Consider the following 21,076-nt stretch of genomic DNA (forward strand, 5'->3'; position numbering starts at 1 on the left):
CTATGCCCTCCTCACCACTGGACGATACTCCACTGCGAGAGCCGCGTTCGTCTTCACTGGCTGACGGGCATGTGGGTCGTTTCCGCTCCGTTCCTACAACCGCCGTTGCCGCCTGTGGATGCTCGTGCACAAGTTCTCGCGCCAACGTGTTTGTCCTCCTCCCGACTGTATAGCCAGGGGTGGGACTGCTCGGCCAAATGGTAGTTTTGTATTTAACAGTGTGAGAAACTGCCAGGCTGTTTGCCAGAGTGGCGGCCCCGCTCTACATTCCCGCCGCCAAGTGTGAGCTGCCCTGGCCCCAGCTCGACGTCATCTGGGGACGGGGCGTTCGGGTGTCAGCAGTGCCCTGGCTCCATCCGGGGTGAGCGTCCTTTCCCCGCTCGGGCGAATTCCTCGGCACCGAGCACCCACTCTCCGCCAGCAGCTGCCCCAGGGCCCGGCTTCTGTGTTCAGATGCGCAGAGCACATGGAGGCTTCTTCGACGGTGGACGTGGGGAGAGGCCCGCGGACCCCTCCGGGGAGAAGCCTCTTAACCCGGCTGGGGATGCAGGACAGGGCCCGCGGCCCGGAACCCGATCTTCTGCTCCGAGTCTCCCAGCCCTTTGTCGTCACCCCTGCCCTGATGCTTGCAGACCACACATACCAATATCTGAGTGGGAAAATAAGGCCTGGATGGCAAATACCTGGAAATGGGCGCTTGAAGGGGACATCACGGCAGCAGAGACTGGTCACTGTCGAGTGTGCGCTGGGTCTGGGCGCCAGGCAGACAGATGAAGACCAGGGCCTCCGAGGAGCTTGCCCACCATCCCGGCAGAGCCGGAGTGTTACGTGTGCACCCCAAATAGTTGCCAAGCCAGTAACCTCCCGGTGACCTTGCCTGTCATCACACAGAGTCCAAGCCACAGGGTCCCAGCCTGACCTCTCCAGTAAGCAGGTGCCGAGACCAGGGATGGTGCGGATTATCGGGGGTGACTCCCGCGGGGGATGTCAGGCTGGGCCGGGAGCTGCCAGCTGCTGTGCAGATCTGGCCAAGTCTCTGCCCACCCAGCAGAGTGTCCAGTGGGGAAGCCCCCCACGGGGCAGAAATGGCCAGGCCCGGGTGCCCCTACCTCCCACCGTCTCAGCTGCTCTCACCAAGTCTGAGTTAGAGCCTCAGGCCACAGGTGGTCAGCTCAGCCTCCTGCCCTCACAGTCAGACTCTGTGGCCACAGTCCTCTCCTTGTGCCGCAGCTGGCCTCCCCGGCACGTGGGGGCTCCTCCAGGGTGCCCCAGCCACTCTTCCTGGGGGGAGATCGCCGACGGGGGGTAGGCGCTCCAGCCCCATCACTACAGCTGCTCTCGGGGCCCAGCTGCCGCCCCTTCCTTCCCTCCTCTGCCGCCCAGCCTGCCTGTCCAGCCACACCCCGCCTCTGCTGTCACCTCTGCAGGTCTTGGGGGCCTCCCTGGGGGTGTGACCCCCATCCCCACTCCTGAGGGACTGAGCCCCTGGTTACCGTGCCTCCTCAGGCTGGGCTAGGTGCGCTGTCCACGCACGTAACGGTCACGCGGTGGGCACCACAGTGCCTGGAGGCCCCTGAATGCCACACGTGTCCCCCACCCCCACCCCGGGCCACTGAAAGTACCAGCAGCCCCACCTGCTCCTGCTGGCTTGGCTGTGACTCCCACTGTTTGCTCCTCTCTGGGCTCCGGGGCTCAAAATCCTGCGAGGACTTTCACTTGCTGTGCCCACTGTCTGGACGCTCTTCCTCTGGCCCTTTATGGCCCGGCCCTTCCTTCTCTGTTCTGATGTCGTCCAATCAGACAGGTCATCTGCAACCACCAGCCACCCTGTGAAAGTGACAGAGCAGCCCCCGCCCCCAGCATACCACGCACAGCTCCCTACTTTACCTCCCTGCACTCCATCTCTAACCTGTGTGCCCTTGGCTTGGCCCCCAGGAACGCCAGCTCTGTGAGGGCAGCCTGGGTCCCCAGCACCGACAGCAGGTGTGAATGCATCATCCAGGTGTTCTGGGCAAACTACGGCCAGGGTGGAGAGGACAGGCAAGGGTTCCGGTCCTGCCCACCGCTGTCCTAACTCTCCAGGCCTGGGGCTTGCACTCACTGGTGGGGAGAGCTGTGTCCATGTGGGTAGGGTGTGGGGACAGCAGGGTGCGGACAGCATGTTTCCTGGGTGTGAGGGATAGCTGTTGCCCTGGGCTGTTCTTCAGAAATTCAAAGTTAAGTTTTTATTTTACAGATAAATATATAGAAACTCAAGAAAATTAAGTGGCTTATCAAGAACACTTTGCTTTAAATGCCCTGGGCAGTGCTGGGTCCGGAGCTGCCAGACCCACCGTTTTTAAGGGAGGCTAGAAATCTGACTTTATTTGTCAGCAACTCATGCAGTTATAAGATCTTCCAGGGACACCTGGGTGGCTCAGTCGGTAAAGCATCTGCTTTTGGCTCAGGTCATAATCCCAGGATCCTGGGATCAAGGCCCACATGGGCTCCCTGCTCAGCGGCAAGTCTGCCTCTCCCTCTGCCCCTCCCCTGGCTCATGCACTCTCTCTCCCTTTCAAATAAATAAGTAAAATCTTAAAAGAAACTACTCCTTCCAAAAATGCCTTTCAAACCCAAATGTAAGGGCGTGATTTCCAACCCATCCTGACTGAGCGGGCACGTGCCCCGCCACCCCCTCCCAGGACCCAGGGAAGGAGAGCAGTGGGACACCGCGCCGTCTCCTCTGCCTCAGCTGGCAGACAGGTGGTGGGGTGGCCCTGACGGCCAGACCAGGGAAAGCCAGAGGGGCCTCGAATCCAGGAGGCCAGGTGGCTCTGAGAGCAGCCCGGGTCCCGTGTGAAGAGGTGTGGTGGCCGCCCCACAAGGATGCAGGTGACAGCAGCACGGCCTTCCACATTCTGGGAAAGCTCTATGCGGCGAATCTCACAAGAGAGCTGCCTAGAGCCACCTGCAGGTGTCAAGGGCCCGAGCACCTTTCTCAGGAAGCTTCGGGGGACGCGTGAGGAGCAGGCAGCCAACCCGGGGACGGACGCTCCTGAGAGAGGGGCAGGGAGGCCCGGAAGACAAGCGTGTGGAAACGTCGCCGCCACCAGGAGAGCGGGGGGATGGGGTCCCCGGGCCTTGGAGCACAGGGACATGCGCCCCTGGGAGGCCAGCAGAGGAAATGGGGGGTAGAAGGCCCTGGGATGGGGCAGCCCCCCCACATTTGTGTGCAAGCTCAGTGAGTCAACGTCAGGAAGTTGTCACAGGTGGGCCGGAGACTGGGGTCCTGTGCGGGGCGGGAAGCAGCCACCGGGTGGGCTGTGCCTCCCCAAGGCCCACTTTGCTACAGATTCTAAGTCCATTCAGAAAGAATCAGGAGGACGGCCTCCCACCCTCGCCCTGCCCCCTGCGCAGGAGAGCTGAGACAGGTGTGTGGCAGTCTGAGGGAGAGTGGCACGGACGGGGTACCCAGGGGCGGGCAGGCTGTACCGTCCAGACACGACAGGTGGTGAGGACGGCCTGCACGAGGCTGTCACAGCCAATGGCACTGCTCAGACCACCAAGTCATCAAGTCGCTCGTGGACTGCTCGATGGAGTAATCCCACAGTCCCTGAGGCACCCAGGCCACAGATGTCCACGGAGTGCCTTCCGCAAGCGAGACCCTTGCTGGGGGCTGGGAGCAGGGCCAGGGGGGAAGCCGCACACCCACGGGCTGGCAAGTGTTTTGCTCAGGCTTCACCTCCCGGGGGCGGCGGGACTTGTGGGCTGAACACCGGGTGGCACAGGCGGGAACCCAGACCACACCACTAGCTGCGGTCCGGCACACACCTGGCAGTGTCCTTGCGGATGAGATGTTCTCACCCTCCCTACAGAGGACTGAGGGCCCTGCTGGTTTCTCTGCCGGCCTGGGAGACCCCCAGCTCCGTACACCGAGGGGGCGTGTGCCCTGAGGCATCTTGTCCTTGGATGTGTCGCTGATGACATTTGCATAGCCGTCCCACAAAGGCTCCTCTTCTCTGTGTGTGTGTCCCTCCTGCTCTGTGGACCAGGTTGGGCCAGCCCTCCTTCTCCAGGCCCTGGTCCTTGCATACCTTGTTAAAAGACACAGAGCTGAGAAACCCAAACCCCAGGGACGGCCTGAGGCCATGTGTCAGGAGGGGACAGAGGAAGGACCAAAGCCATTCTGTGTGACCATTACCAGCCTGGCCTTGTGTCTGCACCACTAGTCAGTGGGACAACGAGGCAACAGGCCCAGCACAGGTGACACCCAGTTCTGAGCCATCCTGTGGGGCACTCACTTTGCCTTGCCTATCTAGGCCTGTTCCTATGATACTGCCTCCAGGAAGCCCTCCTGGCTCCCTTTCCTAGGCAGCATGTCTATATCACCCTGCTGACTGTCCTTGTGCCACTCTGGTACTGGCTTCCTGACTCATGGCCTTCCTTATTTCCTGTCACCTTCCCCTGTCGGCACGTGTCCCCAGAGCCTAGCACAGGACTGGCCCACAGTGGCGTCCAGGAGGCATGTGTCAAGGGATCAAGGACTATAGTCCCCTCCCCACGTTGTGGAAGGAGATGCCCGTGTGTGGAACCCCTGCCCGGAAGTCTGTCTCTGGACCCATTTCTCTCTTCCCCCCATATCCACCTGGGAAGCCCCTGGTGGTCCCTGCCTCCGGCCCCCAGGGGCGGACTGGCCAGCTTGAGGGGAGGGAGGGCGAGTGGAGGAGGGGGGCCGGCTCCTGAGAGGGAGAGCCAGGGAGGGGTGTGCATGTGCAGAATTGCGGTATTCCCGAGAGAAACGTGCTTCCCGTCTCCACGGTCCAGCGCGGAATGTTCTGACACTTCCGTCACGGCCCCAGCACCTAAGAGTGGACACGCAGGTGGCGCACATTCGGCTCACAAACCCGCAGCAGCCGGCCAGGGGCCCCCGGGTCTTGCCCACCGCGCAGGGAAGGGGTCCCGATGCAGAGACAAGTCTGGGCCTCTGTAAGCTGGACCCAGCGTCGCTCTCCGACCCCTAAGTTCCTCTCCGAGGGGGGTGCCCGAGGGAGAGGACGCGTGTGTCCACACCAGACCACGAACGTGCCGGGCGGCACCATTCCCGAAGGCGAAACACCGCGACGCCCATTGCAGATGAAGGGCACCCCGACGGCGGCCCGTGCACCCAGCCACTGTCACTCGGGCTCAGGAAGGGGTGACGCAGGGGCACTCGCTGCCGCGTGGAGGAGCCTCGGGAACCTGACGCGGCGTGAGAGACGCCAGACACGAGGTCCCAGAGCGCACGAACCTGTTTTGGCAAAGTCCACAGACACAGAAAGTGGCCTCACGGTTGCCAGAGACTGGGGAGACAGAGGGGTAAGGACTCACTGTGGTTCCATAGTCTCCTAGTGGAGTGATGGAATGTTCTGGAACTAGACAGAGGGACGGCGGCACAAGAGTGCAGATACATTCAATGCACTGGGGAAAAAACGGGAGAGGAGGAGAATTCTGTGTGGTTCCACTGACGTGAAGTCCCAAGCTCGGCGACAGGAGTCCACGGCATTGGAAGTCAGGTGCGGTCACCCTCGGGGATGGGACCCGGAGGGACTCAAGGGGGCCCCGAGGCTGCAGGGCCTGTTCTGCTTCTCCACCTGGTGCTGGTGGCGTGGGTGTGTTCGGTTATAGAAAACTCACGGACCTGTGCCCTCTTCGATGCGTGCATTTTACTTCAAGGGGAAATTAAAAGATGAAAAACCACGCAAGGTTTCCTTTTCTTGATCATCAAAGAATAACGCGTTCTTTGAAGAAAAATTGGAAATTGGCAGGAAAAGCGTGAAGAGAAAGGAAACCGCCATCCGTGCTGAGCCTAAGGGACGCCTGTTGCCTCTCTTGGCCTCCTCGTCTCTAGTCTTCTCCCGAGCGCCTGGGCCCCGGGCAGTGGGCAGCGCTGAGGCCTGGGGCTGGGGCTGGCCCACGCGGCGTAGTCACCTATGGTCCTGGCGACCCCTGGGTTCGGAGCGTGCGGCGAGCGCCTCCTTCCAGTCTCCAGGTCCTGTTTTCTGTCTCGAGAATGTGCTTTGGCTCTTTCTCACACAGACCAGTGTCACTCCGGAGGGTCGGGGGGGTGTTGGGTTCGTAACGAGAACACTTAACCTCTGTCCACTGCAAGCTGGGCTGTCGGTCTGCTGTAAGAGCTCTAAACACTGCACGTGGGGGGCGCCTGGGGGGCTCAGTCGTTAAGCCTCTGCCTTGGGCTCAGGGTCCCGGGATCGAGCCCCGCATCGGGCTCTCTGCTCCGCGGGGAACCTGCTTCTCCCTCTCCCACTCCCCCTGCTTGTGTCCCCTCTCTCGCTCTGTCTCTCTCTGTCAAATAATAAAGCCTTAAAAAGAAGAACCGCACGTAGGGCTCCCGGGGCAGGATGTTAATTTTGCTGTTTCTGAGTCGTAGAGCCCGCCTGCGTGGAGTGGGAATGTCGTGGTGTGAACCTGGAGAAAGCGCTAACGCGTGAGAAGACAAGCTTCGCCCCCTGAGGAAGAGACTCGCCGGCTTGCCCGTGACTCCAGCATCATGCTCCGGACACACGCTACTCACTTTGGCTTCCCAAGAGAAGAGCAAACGGCTCGTTCCAGTCCTTCCCCAACGTTAGGAATCCTGAGGGAAAAGACGGCAAGCGTGGGCATCTTTGTGTTCGAGCAGCGAGTGGGAGACCGTCGCCATGAGCTTTGTAGGATGTAGGCAACGGGGTCCCTCCCAATCCCGTGGACAGAAGTCCCTGAGAGGCGGGGCGCCCCTGAGGGCTCACCTGTGCAGGTCCGCGCACCAGGTGGGTCTGCGTGTGTGTTTTGTTTACTTCTTAAATGCCAAATGTGTCATGCGTGTGCAGGAGTGGACGTATCACAGCCTGTCTTTCAAGGAACAGTGAGGAAGTGAGGCCCCACCTGAGGATCCAGCCTGAGGAGCGGCGTTGAACCAGCACCTGTGAGCCCCAGGAACCTCCTTGAGCGCTGTCCGTACGAGGACGCTCACTCAGTTGCCTTCCACCCCCGCCTGGCTCAGCGCCTGTCCCCGAGCCTGGGTGCCTTTGGCTTTAGTTCCCCAGGGTGGGGGGGGGCATGCCTGGCTGTGTGGGACGGGGGTCTCAACCCAGGGTCCACCTGCAGCAGACACTTTCAACCAGGGTCCGGTTTCCAGCCCCAGGCGTCTTCTTGGTTTATACACCAAGGACCCTGGCGACAGACTATTGCTCCCTGACTTCCAGGACCTCACAATGTGGTTAAAGTGGTAAAACCCACGAGTAGAAAATACCCTAAGAGAGCGGATAAGACCACCTCTGGGTTTATACCCAAGACGCCTGAGAACAGGGCCTCAAAGAGACACTTGCCCACGTCCACAGCAGCATTACTCCCCGCAACCAGGAGGAGCAAGTCCCCAGGCGTCCACTGGCGGACGAGAGGACACATAGAATGTGGTCTGTCCGGACACTGGAGTGTGTTCGGCCTTAAAGAGGAAGGACATTCTGACCCCTGCTACAACACGGGCGAACCCGGAGGACATTATGCCCAGTGACATAAGCCAGTCATAAAAGGACATATACTGCCTGATTCCACTTCCGTGAGAGCCCTTAGAGGAGTCGAGATCAGCAGGACGGAGAGCAAAGCGGTGGCTACCGGGGACTGAGGGCAGGGAAATGGGGAGCTGTCTAATGCTGTGGGGTTTCAGTTTGAAAAGGCGGGAAAGTTCTGGAGATTTGTTGCACAACGATGCAAATAATTCTTAACAGTACTGAACCGTACACTTTTAAAAATGGTTAGGATGGTAAATTTTATGTTTTTTTTTAAAGATTTTATTTATTTATTTGACAGACAGAAATCACAAGTAGGCAGAGAGGCAGACAGAGAGAGAGGAGGAAGCAGACTCCCCGCTGAGCAAAGAGCCCAATGCGGGGCTCGATGCCTGGACTCTGGGATCATGACCCGAAGGCAGAAGTTTTAACCCACTGAGCCACCCAGGTGCCCCTGTTTGTTTTTTTTTTTAACCCAAACCAGAGGAAATTAAAAAAAAAAAAGAGGATGTTGTTGAGAGTGGCTTGTTGTACTGGGGAGAGTCCGGGCTGGGAACTCAGGAAACCTGGGTTTTGGCCCATGCTCTCCCATTTCCTGGTGGCCTTAGCCAAGTCACTTGCCATCTCCGGGCTCAGGTGTCCTCTTAGGGGGTGAGGGGTCTGTTTCAGGCTTCCCAGCTCAGAAAGCTGAGTACGCACAGATGACTCTGACGAATTCCCTCATTGACTTTCACTCAAGTGTGACATTTACAAAAAAAACTACACACATCAACACATTCTCTCAAACCAGACACACCCGTTGAATGCCGTTGTGTGAAGACACCGCCATGTCTTTAACCATTTTACCGTTGTTGTTGGAACGTTGGGTTGTTTCCAACCCAGGGGACTGGAAACAACTGCCCCTGGTGCACACAGGACCCGTCCTGTAGGGCACGTGTCGGGGAGAACTGCTGGGCCCGGCCGGGCTGGGCCAGCACGCGGCTCTGTCGAGACTGCCTGGCAGCTTTGTATCAGCAGATGCCACTCCTCCTCGCCAACTAGGTAGTGTCAGCCCTTTTGAGTTTGGTCTTCCTTGGCGGGGGGGGGGTCTGCAGGGGGCTTAATCTGCATTTCCCTGGTGACCCAGGAGGCCGAGCACCTCTCCCACCCCGGTCTTCCTCTGTGTCTGTCAGGGGTGATGCGCCTCTCCAGTCTTCTGTCCATCTCCCCTTATTGTTCACATCTTTTCCCATTTGGTCGGCTACTTCCCATTCTCCCAGCGGTGTCTTTTGATAAGACGTTCGTAACATGGTTCAATTTATCAGTTTTTTACGTTATAGAGTTTAGGGCTTTGGACACTTATTAAAAAAAAAAAAACAAAAAAAAACCTTACTCCAAGATGATAATAAGCATGTTTCTTTCCAAAAGTTTAGTATTTTACCTTTTACATTTAGATCTTCAGTTCAGCTGGAATTGGTTTTTCCGTATGGTGTGAGGTTTGGGTCAAAATTCATTTTTCATCCTTCTGGGCAACGAATTGATCAAGTGCCAATTGCAAAAAGATTTTTTGCAATTTTTTGCAAAAAAATTGCAAAAAAAAATCGCAGTTGCCAATTGCAAAAAAAAAAAAAAAAAGAATCTTTTCCTCGCCATGTCATTGCCTACTTTGTTGTAAGTCGGCTGACGTACGCGTGGGATTTTTTCCTGGAATGCTGCTCCCTTTGGTTGGTCTGCTTACCCATCATCCCCACACCCACTGTCTCAGTTACCGCAGTGGCTGGACAGGCGCCAGCACAAACCCTCCAGCTCTGCTTTCCTTCGGGATTACCTCGGCCATGTTTGACCTTTTGCATTTCCGTATGAATTTTAGGATTAACGCGTCAGTTTCTGACAGGAGCGTTATAAACAATGCATTGTATGGGTTTGCAGCCCACGCATTTTGATATGCTGCATTTTCAGTGAAATTCAGTCCAAAATATTTTCAAATTTCCCTTGCGATTTTTTTTTTGATCCAGGGGTTAATGAGATATTTCCAAATGTTTGGGCTTTCCACAGCTATGTTGTTGTTACTGGTTCTAATTTGATTCCAGTGGAGAACATATATTCTGTATGATTTCAGTCCTTTTAAATTTATTGCGACTTAATTTGACAGCCCAGTGTTTGGTTTATCTTGTTGAACGTACCGTGTACAATAGAAAAGAATGTGTTGGGTGTGTTTGGCAAAGACTACGTCAAGACAGTTCACGTCATTTGTGTCTTGACTGAGTTTTTCGTTCATCTGTTCTGCGCAGTGTTGAGAGTCGATGTCTAACTTCCAACATCATTGTCGAATTATCTATTACTGTAATTCTGCCAGTTTTTGTTTCACACACTCTGAAGCTGTTATGATACTGATTTACAACGTTTTAAAAAAGATTTATTTACTTATTTATTTGACAGACAGAGATCTCAAGTAGGCAGAAAGGCAGGCAGAGAGAGGAGGAAGCAGGCTCCCCTTGGAGCAGAGAGCCCAATGCGGGGCTCAATCCCCGGACCCCGGGATCATGACCTAAGCCGGAGGCAGAGGCTTTAACCCACTGAGCCACCCAGGCGCCCCCTGATTTGCGATTTTTGTCTTTTTGATGAACTACCCATTGTTCGCTGGGCAGCCCCCCTTTCTCCCTGACAACGCTCTGTGGAAGTCTGTTTCATCTGGTGTCAACGCAGCTCCCCCAGCCTTGGCAAGCTTACTGTTACCATGACATATTTTTAAAAGTGCCTCCCTGGAAAATAGCATATGGCACAGTCTTCGTTTTATATCCTTTTAATTGAGGTGCTTAATGCTTAACACTTAATACGATGATTGATTTAGTGGGATTTAAGTCTATAATCTATTTGTTTATGTTTGTTCCTTTTCAAATGTCCTCTTTCACTATCTTTTGGATTATTTGAGCATTTTTTTTTTTTACCATTTTGTTTTAGTTATTTGTTGGATTTCTCGGTATACTCCTTTGTGTGTTTTTGTTTGTTTTGGTGATTGCTTTAGGGATCACAGTGCATAGTCTTCTGTGCACCAACATGGCCCTGGACGCACACTAAATGTAGAGCCTGTCAGTGTCACGGGCCCATCCTCCGCTATAGTTGTGTGTATCACATCTGCACGCAACGAGAACCCCACGGTTCAATGTTAGAATCGTTGCTTTACACTGACGTATAGATTCGAGAGGAATTCAGAGGAGAGCACTCTACCATTTACTCAGGTATGGGTCATGTCTGAGAGCCTTCATGCTTTACTGATGATCGAGTTTCTACCTGGTATCATTTTCCTTCGGCCTGAAGAGTCTCCTGTTCCGTGTTTCCCGTAGTACGGGTCTGTTGGTAGGAATTCTTTCAATCTTCTTTTATAGTAAAATACATTTCTTTGCTCTCAATCTTGGAAGCTGATTGGATATTCTACAGATGTGTTGACAGACTTTCCTTCCGTTCTTTCAAGATGTTGTTCCACTCTCTTCTGGCCTCCATAGTTTCTGATGAGAAGTCATTAAAATCAGTGTATTGTTCCTGGATGACGAGTGTCATCTTTCTAGGCTACTCATAAGGTTTTTAACTTTGTATGTGGCTTCCAACAGTTTGACCACAGTGTGCCTATACCTGGTTTTCTTTTGAGTTTATCGTAGATGGGGATGGTGGAACTTCTGCAAGTATGTAGATTCATGTCTCTTAACAAATACAGAAAATTCTAGAAATTATTTTTTTCATGTACTTTTTCCTGCCCTATCCTTTTACCTCTCATTTTGTGATTTCAGTCACACACATGTGGACCTTTGAAATTGTTCCTCATATCCTTGAGCTCTTTGACTTACTCCCACTCTTGCTTTTCCAAGTTGAATAAATTCCACTGAAATATCTTCAGGTTTCCTCGTCACTCCTCTGTCATTCACTCTTCTGTTAGGACCATTCAGTTAATTCTATATTGATGTAATTTTCAGTTCTAGAATTCCCATTTTTTAAATATAGTTTGTAGTTCTCTGGTGTGGTTTTAAAAAGTCTTGTCACTCATGAAAAGCATCTTTTCCTTGACATCAGTGATTATAGTTATCATAAGCACCTGAAAATCCTTGTTTGCTGGGTGCCGGGATGGCTAAGTTGGTTGGGCATCTGCTTTCGCCTCGGGTTATGATCCTGGAGTCCTGGGATCGGGTCCTGAGTTGGGCTCCCTGCTCCGTGGGTGGCCTGCTTCTCCCTCGGGCCCTCCCCCTTCTTGCATGCACGCTCTCTCTCATACACACAAATAAATAAATAAAATCTTTAAAAAAGATAAAATCCTTGTTTGTTAATTCCATCACCTGGGTCAGGGCAGGGATCAATCTCTATCACCCTTTTTTGCTTGAGAATGGCTAATGTTCTCATTTTCTTTGTATATCGAGCAATTTTGGATTGTCTCTTGGGTGGGTCGAATGTTGTTTTCTGTGGACTTTGTTTGGACGCATACGTGCATGTCTTCTGAGCGGGTTTTGTTATTTCGTGTTCGTGCTGGTGTCCGCCTAAGACTTGGCGGAGCTCAGGCTGCGGGCACTGTCCCACAGATGGCTGCTCTGATCTCACGTCAAACTTCAACTTGGTTCCTTATTCTTAGCCCAGTTGCTTAGAGTCTGACCCAGGCATGCGATCAGTGTCACCTGGAGATTCGGACCAGTTTATAACAGAATTGGGGCCTCCCCTTCTCTCGCTGCTTCCCTTCTGGGATGCCCCATACTTCCCAGAGACTGTCATTGCCTAATCTGTCTCCCAGCAGCTCCGGCCGGAAGGACTCAGGTGTTTAATCTGCCCAGTGTGGTGCGGCCCGCGGCCCGTCTGTAGGCTCAAAGTGGCCGAACCCGCAGCTCCCTTCTCCGGCGTCCGCCCGCCCCTCGCTCTCTCTGGCTGCTGCAGACAGTGTCGTTTTGGATTTTGTCCGGAGCTCACGGTGCTTTGGGAAGGTCAGTTCAATAGGAGGCCGCTCTCCCACATGAAATGAAAGCCCAGCTTTTGGTTTCTATGAAAAAAAAAAAAACCCTGTTGGGATTTTAAAACCTGGTTTGAATCAAATCTCTAGATCATGTTGGGAAGAAATGACAGTTTTACAAGAGTGAGGTTTCTAATTCTTGAATTTTGCGTATCCCTCCGTGTACTTACTTTCCTGGAATTTCTCTCAGTCACGTTCTAGAGTTTTCTGTGCATCGCTCTTATGCTGTTCTGTTGGTTTTACCAACAGAACACCATTGAGGTGTTTGGTTGTTTGAGGCTCTTGTAAATGGTATCATTTTTAAAGTGTTTTTTTTTTTTTTTAACATCTTACCTGGCACTTAGTGGTCAGTCCCTAAAATCTTAGCTTTATGGATCTTGTCCAGACAATTAATGCTAACGAAATAAATGTGTCCAGTGACCAAACCTATGGTTTGGTGCCTCTCCCAGGGCAACTGCAATGAAGCTAAGGTTTTCGAGAAGGCAGATTTTCAAGGGTTGAGGCTTGGGCTTTATAAGCTGAGTGAGGGCCAAATTATGTTCGGAATTAACCAGAGCACTAAGCGGTTCCCCCTGAAAAACCATCTGATGGGCATGACGCTGAGAAAACGGAGCTTGGCAGCATCACGCCTCTCCGGGTAAGGGGACTCAGGACACCCCCAGGCTCCTCTGGCTGATAGTAAGGCTGCTTCTCGCTTGCACTTTCGGGGGGCGAGGGAGACGTCACAGGAAGGCTGACCTCAGAGTTCCCACCCGAACTTTGAAGTAAGCTCCTCTCTGAGCTAAACTGTTGCAGACAGTATTCCAGGTGGACAACAAAACTAAAGCCACCCGTGACGGCTGTAGTTAGCTGTTTGTGGGAGTCAGCCAAGAAGCTGTTGTAAATGAGTCATTCCAGAGTGTGCAGACAGCCCGCATCCAGCGGATCTGGGTCAGTCTCCGAGGAGGCAGGCCTGACTCTGACTCTAGCTTAGGCGCGGGCATCTAATTGGTGTAGGATGGGCTTGGGCAGCTTTGGCAGCCAGAAAAGAGCATCGCGGCTCTGTCAGCGTTCGGGTCCGAGTCTCTGGTTTCCGTCCCCACCAGGAGAGACCTCGGGCTGCTGACAACCTTCCTAAGCTTCATCCCCTCCACTGCCCCAGGGGCTTGGTCCTGCGTGGGGAGCTCGGTCTGTCAGTTTGCTTATTACCGGCGGCCCCTGGGCGGGTTTCACCACACACTTTCTTTTCCGGGCAGAACAGGGAGGGGCAGCCTGGACTGGTGAATTCCACTCCAGATTCATCAGGTCTTGGGCTACTGTTCTGGGGCTAAGTGGCTGATCAGGCTGATGACTGCCTTCTGATTTATCTAGAAATTCTTCCCTCCATAAGTGGACAAACTGGTCATATGTCGTATTGGGTTGAACTGCCCCCCCAAAATGGACATCCACCCAGAACCTTAGCATGTGACATTATTCGGAAATGCGGACTTTGCATGTGTAGTTAAGTGTGTTGATGAGACTTTTTTTTAAGGTTTTATTTATTTGAGAGGTAGAGAGAGAGAGAGCAGGAACACAAGAGCAGGAGTGAGAAGCAGATTCCCCGCTGAGTGGGGAGCCCGAAGTGGGGCTTGATTCCAGGATGCCAGGATCGTGACCCGAGCTGAAGGTGGCCGCTTAACTGACTTGAGCCGCCCAGGGGCCCCCCCATTTTTTTTTTAAGATTTTATTTATTTATTGGACAGACAGAGATCACAAGTAGGTAGAGAGGCAGGCAGAGAGAGAGGGGGAAGCAGGCTCCCTGCAGAGCAGAGAGCCCGATGTAGGACTCGATCCCAGGACCCTGAGACCATGACCCGAGCCGAAGGCAGAGGCTTAACCCACTGAGCCATCCAGGTGCCCCAAGATGAGACCATTTTGAATTTAGGGTGGCCCAAAGTCCAGTGAGCCGTGTCCTCAAAAGATGAAAGGCGCAGAGACACGTGGAGAAGCCCTGTGACTGACCACAGAGGGGCTGACTGGAGGGATGTGGCTCAAGCCCAGGATGTCCGGAGGCACCAGAAGAGGAAGGGGCAGGAAGGACCCTGCGCATACCTTGATTCCGGACTCGTGGCTTCTAGAGCTGAGAGAATAAATTTTGTTGTTTCTGAGGTCGCTGTTTATGATAACGTTGACGGCCCAAAGAGAGGGACGCGCCTGCACGTATGGATCAGTTGTGGGTTCGTGAGTTGGACCCTGGGGTGTGGATCTGTTCTCGATGAGGGCCACGTCCCGTGGGGTCCGCCGTGCTGAGGAGCACTGTCGGCTTGGGTGGGAAGCCACCCGTCAAACAGGACTCCGGCAGCTGGGCCCGGGCCACCAGCTGCCAGCCACCGGCAGGTCTTTTTTGAAAATGTTTCATCCTGTAGTATTCCAGGCAGACAACAAAAGCAGAGGTGATACGGCAAACGCTGCGTGTCTTCCACACCGCCAGACCAACACTGAAATTGTGGTCTTGGTTATGTTTACTTTTATATGTAAGAGAGCATGTCTGAGGCTCTGTCTGTTTTATTGAAAAGACAACGTACCGTTTGATAAGAGACTGAAAAGGCCCCCGCGGCTGACGGCCCGGGCAGCTGCCTTTCCTTTCACCTGCGGTCCTGCACACTCGTGGCGTGGCAGGTGGCGAGGCTGTTGTTTTGGGTCCCGCCATTCTCCCGGCAAGTGTCCTCCCATGTTTAAACATGGTCTTTATACTTGCACTCATTTGCATTGTCCCCTTTTGTTTACGCGAGGTCGGAGGTCTCTTTCAAGCTGCGGAAGTCCTAACTCCTTGTGGCACGAGTCAAACTGTACAGATATCCCAAGAAAATGCCCCCGGTCCTCAGGGTGAGCCAGGGACGCAGGTTGGGAGCCCGTCCCCTCCTTCCTTTCGGAGGCGGGGAGGAGCCCCATGGCTTCCATGCCCAGTGGACTCTCAAGGTGGGCAGGGTTCTGGCCCGCACCGATGCGGAGCGGCCTCCTCCTCCTCCCCTGCAGCTCCCCTCTTTTCCGGGGTGGGGGCGCAGACTTAACCTCCCACGCTTCCTCTTGCACTGGTGGGTGCCCTGCAGCACACTGGGGGTGACGTCAGTGGCCAGGTGGGGAGCAGGCCTGGCGCAGAGAGCAATGTACGGTGGTGGCGTGCACCCAAGGCTGCAGGCTGAACGGAGGCTGGGGCGGGGGGGGACGCCCTGGGTTGCAGGGGTCCTGGCAGGCCCTCGGGAAACCAGGAAGCCGGGCCGGGTGGACTGGTCGGAACACCCTCACGCGCCACTGCCAACGTCCTTTAGGGAAGCTGTCAGGAATGCAGCCGGGGCGACCCGACAGTGGGGATCCCCCTGCCGCCCTTGCGGGTCACGGGACCCGAATCTGCCTTCCGCTTCCTACCCGCACCGCGGCTTTTCTACTCCCACTCCAGGGTGAGCGCTCGGAGGGCGTAGACGAAGGGGGCCCCGACACCGATGTCGTCACGCTGGGGGCGGGCGGGGGGATGGAGTCCGCCTGCCAATGCTTTTACGTGGTTTCCTTTAAAATTTTCTACCTAGTCGTCAGCGTTTAAAGACTCCGATCTGACACATATTCCACGTTTCTGCCATTGTTTGAAAGCCAGCCCCCCGCCCACGCAGGAGAGGACGCGGCGCGGGTGCCGCGGGCCCCAGCCCCCCGCCCGCTCGCGCCCTGCGCGCCCCGCCGCTCCGCGCGCGGAGCTCGGGTCCAGAGTCCCGGCCCGGTGTGTGGGACCCGCGTCCGCGGGCGCTGCGGGGCCGGCCCCGCTGCCCCGAGGCCGCGGCTGTCCCCAGAGAAGGGGACGGGGCAGCCCCTCCGCGCGTCCCGGGGCACCGTCTCTGGGTCCTGAGCAGACTCGCGGCCACCCGCCCGGAGAGGACAGTACCTGAGCCCGTTCCGCGGCGGAGGCGCGGGCGCACAGGGCGCCAGGCCCCGCACTCGGTCAAAGGGAGGAGAGGAAACCGGAAGACGAGAGCCCGTGCGCCCCGGGCCGCTCCCGACTCCGGACTAGCCGCGCCGCAGGCGCTGACTTTCGGGCGCGGGGGACGGGGGCCGAGCCGCCCGACCCGCTCCCGGGACGCTCGGGCCGCCGCAGGGCGCGGGAACGGGGACGCGCGGGGCGCACCGCCTCGCCCGGCAGCCGCGCACCGACGCCGCGAGGCCCGGTGTCGGCGAGGCCCGGCCCGCCCGCGACCGTGGCGCCGACGCCGGCCCCCCTGCGCCCTGCCCCGGCCGCAGGCCCGCGATGGCGGCGGCACGGACGGGCCTCGGGGGCACGGCCTCCCTCCCTCGCCCGCCCGGCGCTCCGGTCCGCTCTGGCCGCAGCCATTTTGGAGCGAGCGCAGACAAAGAGAGAGTCGCCGCCGCGGCCCCCAGCGGGCACGGGCCGCGGGCCCCGCCCGCCGCGCCCCTGCCGACCTCCCGCCCGCACCCCCGCGGCCCGCCGGCCCGGGGCCGCCCGCCCGCTCCCCCGCCGCGCCCCGGCCGCCCGCCCGCGCCCCGGCCTCTGCCGCTCGCAGCCATTGGCCGCACCTTTTAAGCACGCGCCGCGACCAATGGGGAGGCACCGGGCGGCCGGGCGGGGGGCGCCGCGGCCAATGGCGGCGCGCCGGGCGGCGGGCGGGGGCGGGCGCGCCGCCGCGCCTGCGCACCAGCCCGCCACCGCCCTCCCCCACCCCCCCCCCGCCGGCCGCCCCCCGCCCGCCCGGCCGCCGCCCCCGCCCCGCAGGCGCGCGCCGCCCCCCGCCCGCGCCCGCCCGCCCGCTCGCCCGCCCGCCCGCCCGCCCGCGCGGAGCCTCCTCCCCGCCCAGCGCCGGCGAGCGGCGGCGGCGGCGGGCCGAGGAGGAAAGATGGCGGCGGGCTCGGATCTGCTGGACGAGGTCTTCTTCAACAGCGAGGTGGACGAGAAAGTGGTGAGCGACCTGGTGGGCTCGCTCGAGTCGCAGCTGGCGGCCAGCGCGGCCCACCACCACCACCTCGCGCCCCGCGCGCCCGAGGCGCGGGCCGCGGCCGCCGGCGCGCTCGGGAACCATGTCGGAGCCGGAGCGGCCGTGCCGGCCGAGGGCGCGCCCGCAGCGGCGCCGGAGCCGCCCCCCGCAGGTAGAGCGCGGCGCGGCCTGAGCGCGGGCGGGCGCCGGCCGGGCCCGCGTCCTCACCGCGCCGCCCCGTGTGTCCCCGCAGGGCCCGCCGCGAAGCTGAGCGCACTCGAGGCCGGCGCGGGCGTGGGGGCCGGGCCCGGGACCGGGGCCTGCGCGCCGGGGGCCGCGGCCGCGCCCGCCGCCCAGCCCGCCGCCCGCAACGGCCCGCCCGGCGGCCCCGGCGCCGCGCAAACTTTGAATGGGAGCGCCGCGCTGGGGACCTCGCTCCGCGCCGCCGCCGCACCTGCTGTCAGCCTGCTCCACAACGGGCCCGCGCCCCCCGCGCCGCCGCCCAAGCCCGCCGCCGCCGCCGCCACTGTCATCCAGACGCCGCCCTTCCTCGGCGCCCCCGCCGCGCCCGCGCCCCGCGCCCCCTCGCCGCCCGCGCCCCCCGCGCCCGCCGCGCCCGCCGCGCCCCCCGCCGCCGCCGCCGCCGCCGCCCCGCCGCCGCCGCCGCCGCCCGCCGCCGCCAGCCTGGCCCGGCCGCCCGGCCCCCCGGCCGGAGCCCCGGCGGCCGCGCAGAACGGGGGCAGCGCCGCGCCCGCGCCCGCCCTCGCGCCCGCCCCGGCCCCCGCGCCCGCCCCGGCCCCGGCCCCCGCGCCCGCCCCGGCCCCCGCGCCCGCGCCCGCCCCGCCGCCCGCCGCCAACAGTCAGCCCGGGCCCGCCGCCGCCGCCGCCGCCGCCGCGCCCGCGCAGGTGGCCAAGGCCGACTCGCCCAAGACGGCGGTGCAGCCGGCGCCCGCGCCGCCGCAGGCCCTGGCGGCCAGCTGCCCGGCCGGCGCGGGGGCCGGCATGATCCTCGGGCCAACTATGCAAGGGGCGCTGCCCGCCGCCGCCGCCGCTGGACTGCCGCCGCCGCCGCCGCCGCCGGCCCCCGGCACCCCCACCGGGCTGCCCAAGGGCTCGGCCAGCGCGGGGCCCCAGAGCCTGCCGAGGACGCCGTCGGCCACCAGCGGCGGGATCCGGGCCACGCTGACGCCCACGGTCCTCGCCCCCCGCCTGCCGCAGCCGCCTCAGAACCCGACCAACATCCAGAACTTCCAGCTGCCCCCAGGTGAGTGGCCGCGTCGGGCGGGCCTGGCCGCCCCCGCCGGGCGTCCAGGAAGTTGTGGGGCTGGCAGGGCGCTGAGGTCACGGCTCTCGCGCGGGCCTGCCGCGAGGGAGCGGGGGCGGGGGCGCTCCCCTGCCGGGTGCGGGAGAGAGTGTGTGCGAGTGTGAGTGCGCGCGCGCCCGTGGGGGGCCGCGGCCGCGGGGCCCCCTTCCTCGGGCAGCGCTGGGCTTCGGCTCGCTCTGGGCACTGCAAAGTTTCTGGGCTCCCACAGTGCAGCAGCTCCTTTCCTGGCCGCGTGTGCCCCTGCCCGCTCCTCCCCTCCCTTCTCCCTCCCCTCCTCTCCTCTCCTTTCTCCTCCCCTCCCCTCCCCCCGCGGCGGAGAGCCGTGGCCGCCGGCCTCCAGGGGCACAGCTTGCCGGGTTGTATAGCCCGCGTCCGTGCTTCTCTCTGTTTGGTGCTCCGCCTCCTGGTTTTTGGGGCCGGTTGTGTCATGGCCTGTGTCCTCACTGAACTTTGCTGCTCCTGTGTTGCCCTGGGCTGTGCTGGAGGGCTAGGCCCCCCTCCTCCCCCCTCCCCGCCCCACCGTGAGGTCAGGCCGAGTAGTGACACTCCTTCTTGTGGCTGGGCAAGTCGGCGTGGAAAGCTTCCGCTTCCCGGCTTACACCAGGATGGCAGAGATCCCAGGTGAGCCCTGGAGGGATCCTGGGGCACACACCCTTCCCGGTCCCGTCCTTGCCCCCGCACTGTGCCGCCGGCTTCCTGCGGGCGTCCCGGTGAAAGGGTGGGTGCCCAGCTGCTGTGCTTCGCCCCCTCCAGGGGGATCAGTGGACCTCTCCGCGGTGCTGCCGGGGCCTGGTGACATGCTGCCCCGCGGTCCACAGCCCAGGCGCGCTCTTGGTCTCCCGTGTCAGCTGGACAGTTGGTTAGGGTTCTTCAGGTCTGACAGCCCAAGGCCCCCCACAGCATCCCAGGTCATGCTGCTTTGTTTGGGGATTCCCAAGCAGAGAGACGCTTCAGCAAGTCGAGGCGCCCCAAGTCCTCTTCCATCCTCCCCACCTCAGCTGCCTGCACTGCTGGTGCTGAGTTTTCCGAGCGCTCCTCCGTCGCTGTCTAGTGATCTAGTGATCGGGTGGCGGGGGGGTGGGAGCAGCGCTGCCCGAGGCCCCAGGGATGCCTGGAGCGGAGCCGCTGGTCACCTTGACCGAATGCCAGTGTCTTCGGAAGGAGAGGTGAGCACATGAGGCCCGGCCCGGTGGCAGCGCTTGCAGGGGAGGTTTTGATGGGGGTAGGGGTGGGAAAGCCGGCGCCCAGCCTGCCTTCTGGGGGTGCTCGTGGGGGTTGCCACGCTCTGAGGGAGAAAGGGGACGTCAGACAAGTTGCCGGCGAGGTGCTGAGATGCCCCTTAGGACGCATTTGGTTTGTTTTTTAGGTTGTCATGGTGTTTTGTTGAAGGTTCTGTTTCGCTCCTTATGTGTATCTTGATCGTCAGTGGAGAATATGGCTGATCTGTAGTAACCTTAGAGAAAGGGAACTCATGGTTGTAATGTATGATGTAAAATGTCAAAATATTCTCCCTCTATCTGCAAAAACGCCTTTTGGGTGGTCCCGCACGGGTCCGCACTTGCCTTACTCAGAGCAAAGACCGTTTCCCCGTGCTGTACTTTTGTTTTGTTATTTAAAACTGGTGTGAGCTCCTCAGTAGCTGGAGAGGGGGGCGCCTGGCCTGGCTTGGCCTGACTTTCCAGGGCCTGTGCGATGCCTGTTGGGGTTGGCTGGATCCCCTGGGTCTGAGCCTTTGTGTGGGTGAAGCCCCCTTCTTATTTCTGCCAGGGGCGGGGGAGGAAGCTGTGGTTGGAAAAGGGCGTCTCTGCCATCTTCGTCGTGGGTGACCCTGGACTCACTTTCGTCTTCTGTTGTAACGTCACCATTAGAGATGTCTTTGTGTGACAAGCAGACAACTCCTTGAAAAAAACTGTAAACATACCAACTCTTTGCAAGAGTTGTCACGAGTGTTTGTGTTAAGTCCCCCATATTTAAGAGCAGAGAGCAGCCCATGTTGACTTTTGGGTGACAGATGTCCTCTAGAATGGAAAAGATTTATATCCTTGTCTTCATTGCCCCCCACCCCCTGATCTCCACTGATGGGGAACTCTGATCAGTTACCTCACCTCGTTTTTATAACAGCAGAAGCAAAAAAAAAAAAAGTAAAAAGTTCGACCCTGAGACAAAGTTCTCTTTTAGGTAGTATAATTCTGAAAACCAAAAGGACAGAATATAAATACTCTAGTTATATGCTGGGTCGGGAAATATTAGGTTTCCCTACTTGATGTTTCCTCCTCATTGAGATCTTTCATCAGAAACACGTAGAAAGAGGAGGTGAGTGGCTTATAGAAGTAACTAG

At 58.7% G+C, this 21,076-nt stretch overlaps 1 protein-coding gene across 1 annotated transcript in view; it reads left to right on the top strand.

Annotated features, from left to right (window-relative positions):
* Positions 1–17,336: 17,336 nt before the first annotated feature.
* Positions 17,337–21,076, top strand: part of TAF4 (TATA-box binding protein associated factor 4) — a gene marked incomplete at its 5' end in the record, with an annotated part of 61,618 nt that continues 57,878 nt past the window's right edge. The window contains one exon of the mRNA XM_080813967.1: positions 17,337–18,678. Coding sequence (XP_080670093.1) covers positions 17,337–18,678 — 1,342 coding nt within the window. The remainder of the gene's footprint in view (positions 18,679–21,076) is intronic.

The sequence above is a fragment of the Martes martes genome, assembly GCF_963455335.1.
Source record: "Martes martes genome assembly, chromosome: 9".
In the NCBI taxonomy this organism is placed as follows: Eukaryota; Metazoa; Chordata; class Mammalia; order Carnivora; family Mustelidae; genus Martes; species Martes martes.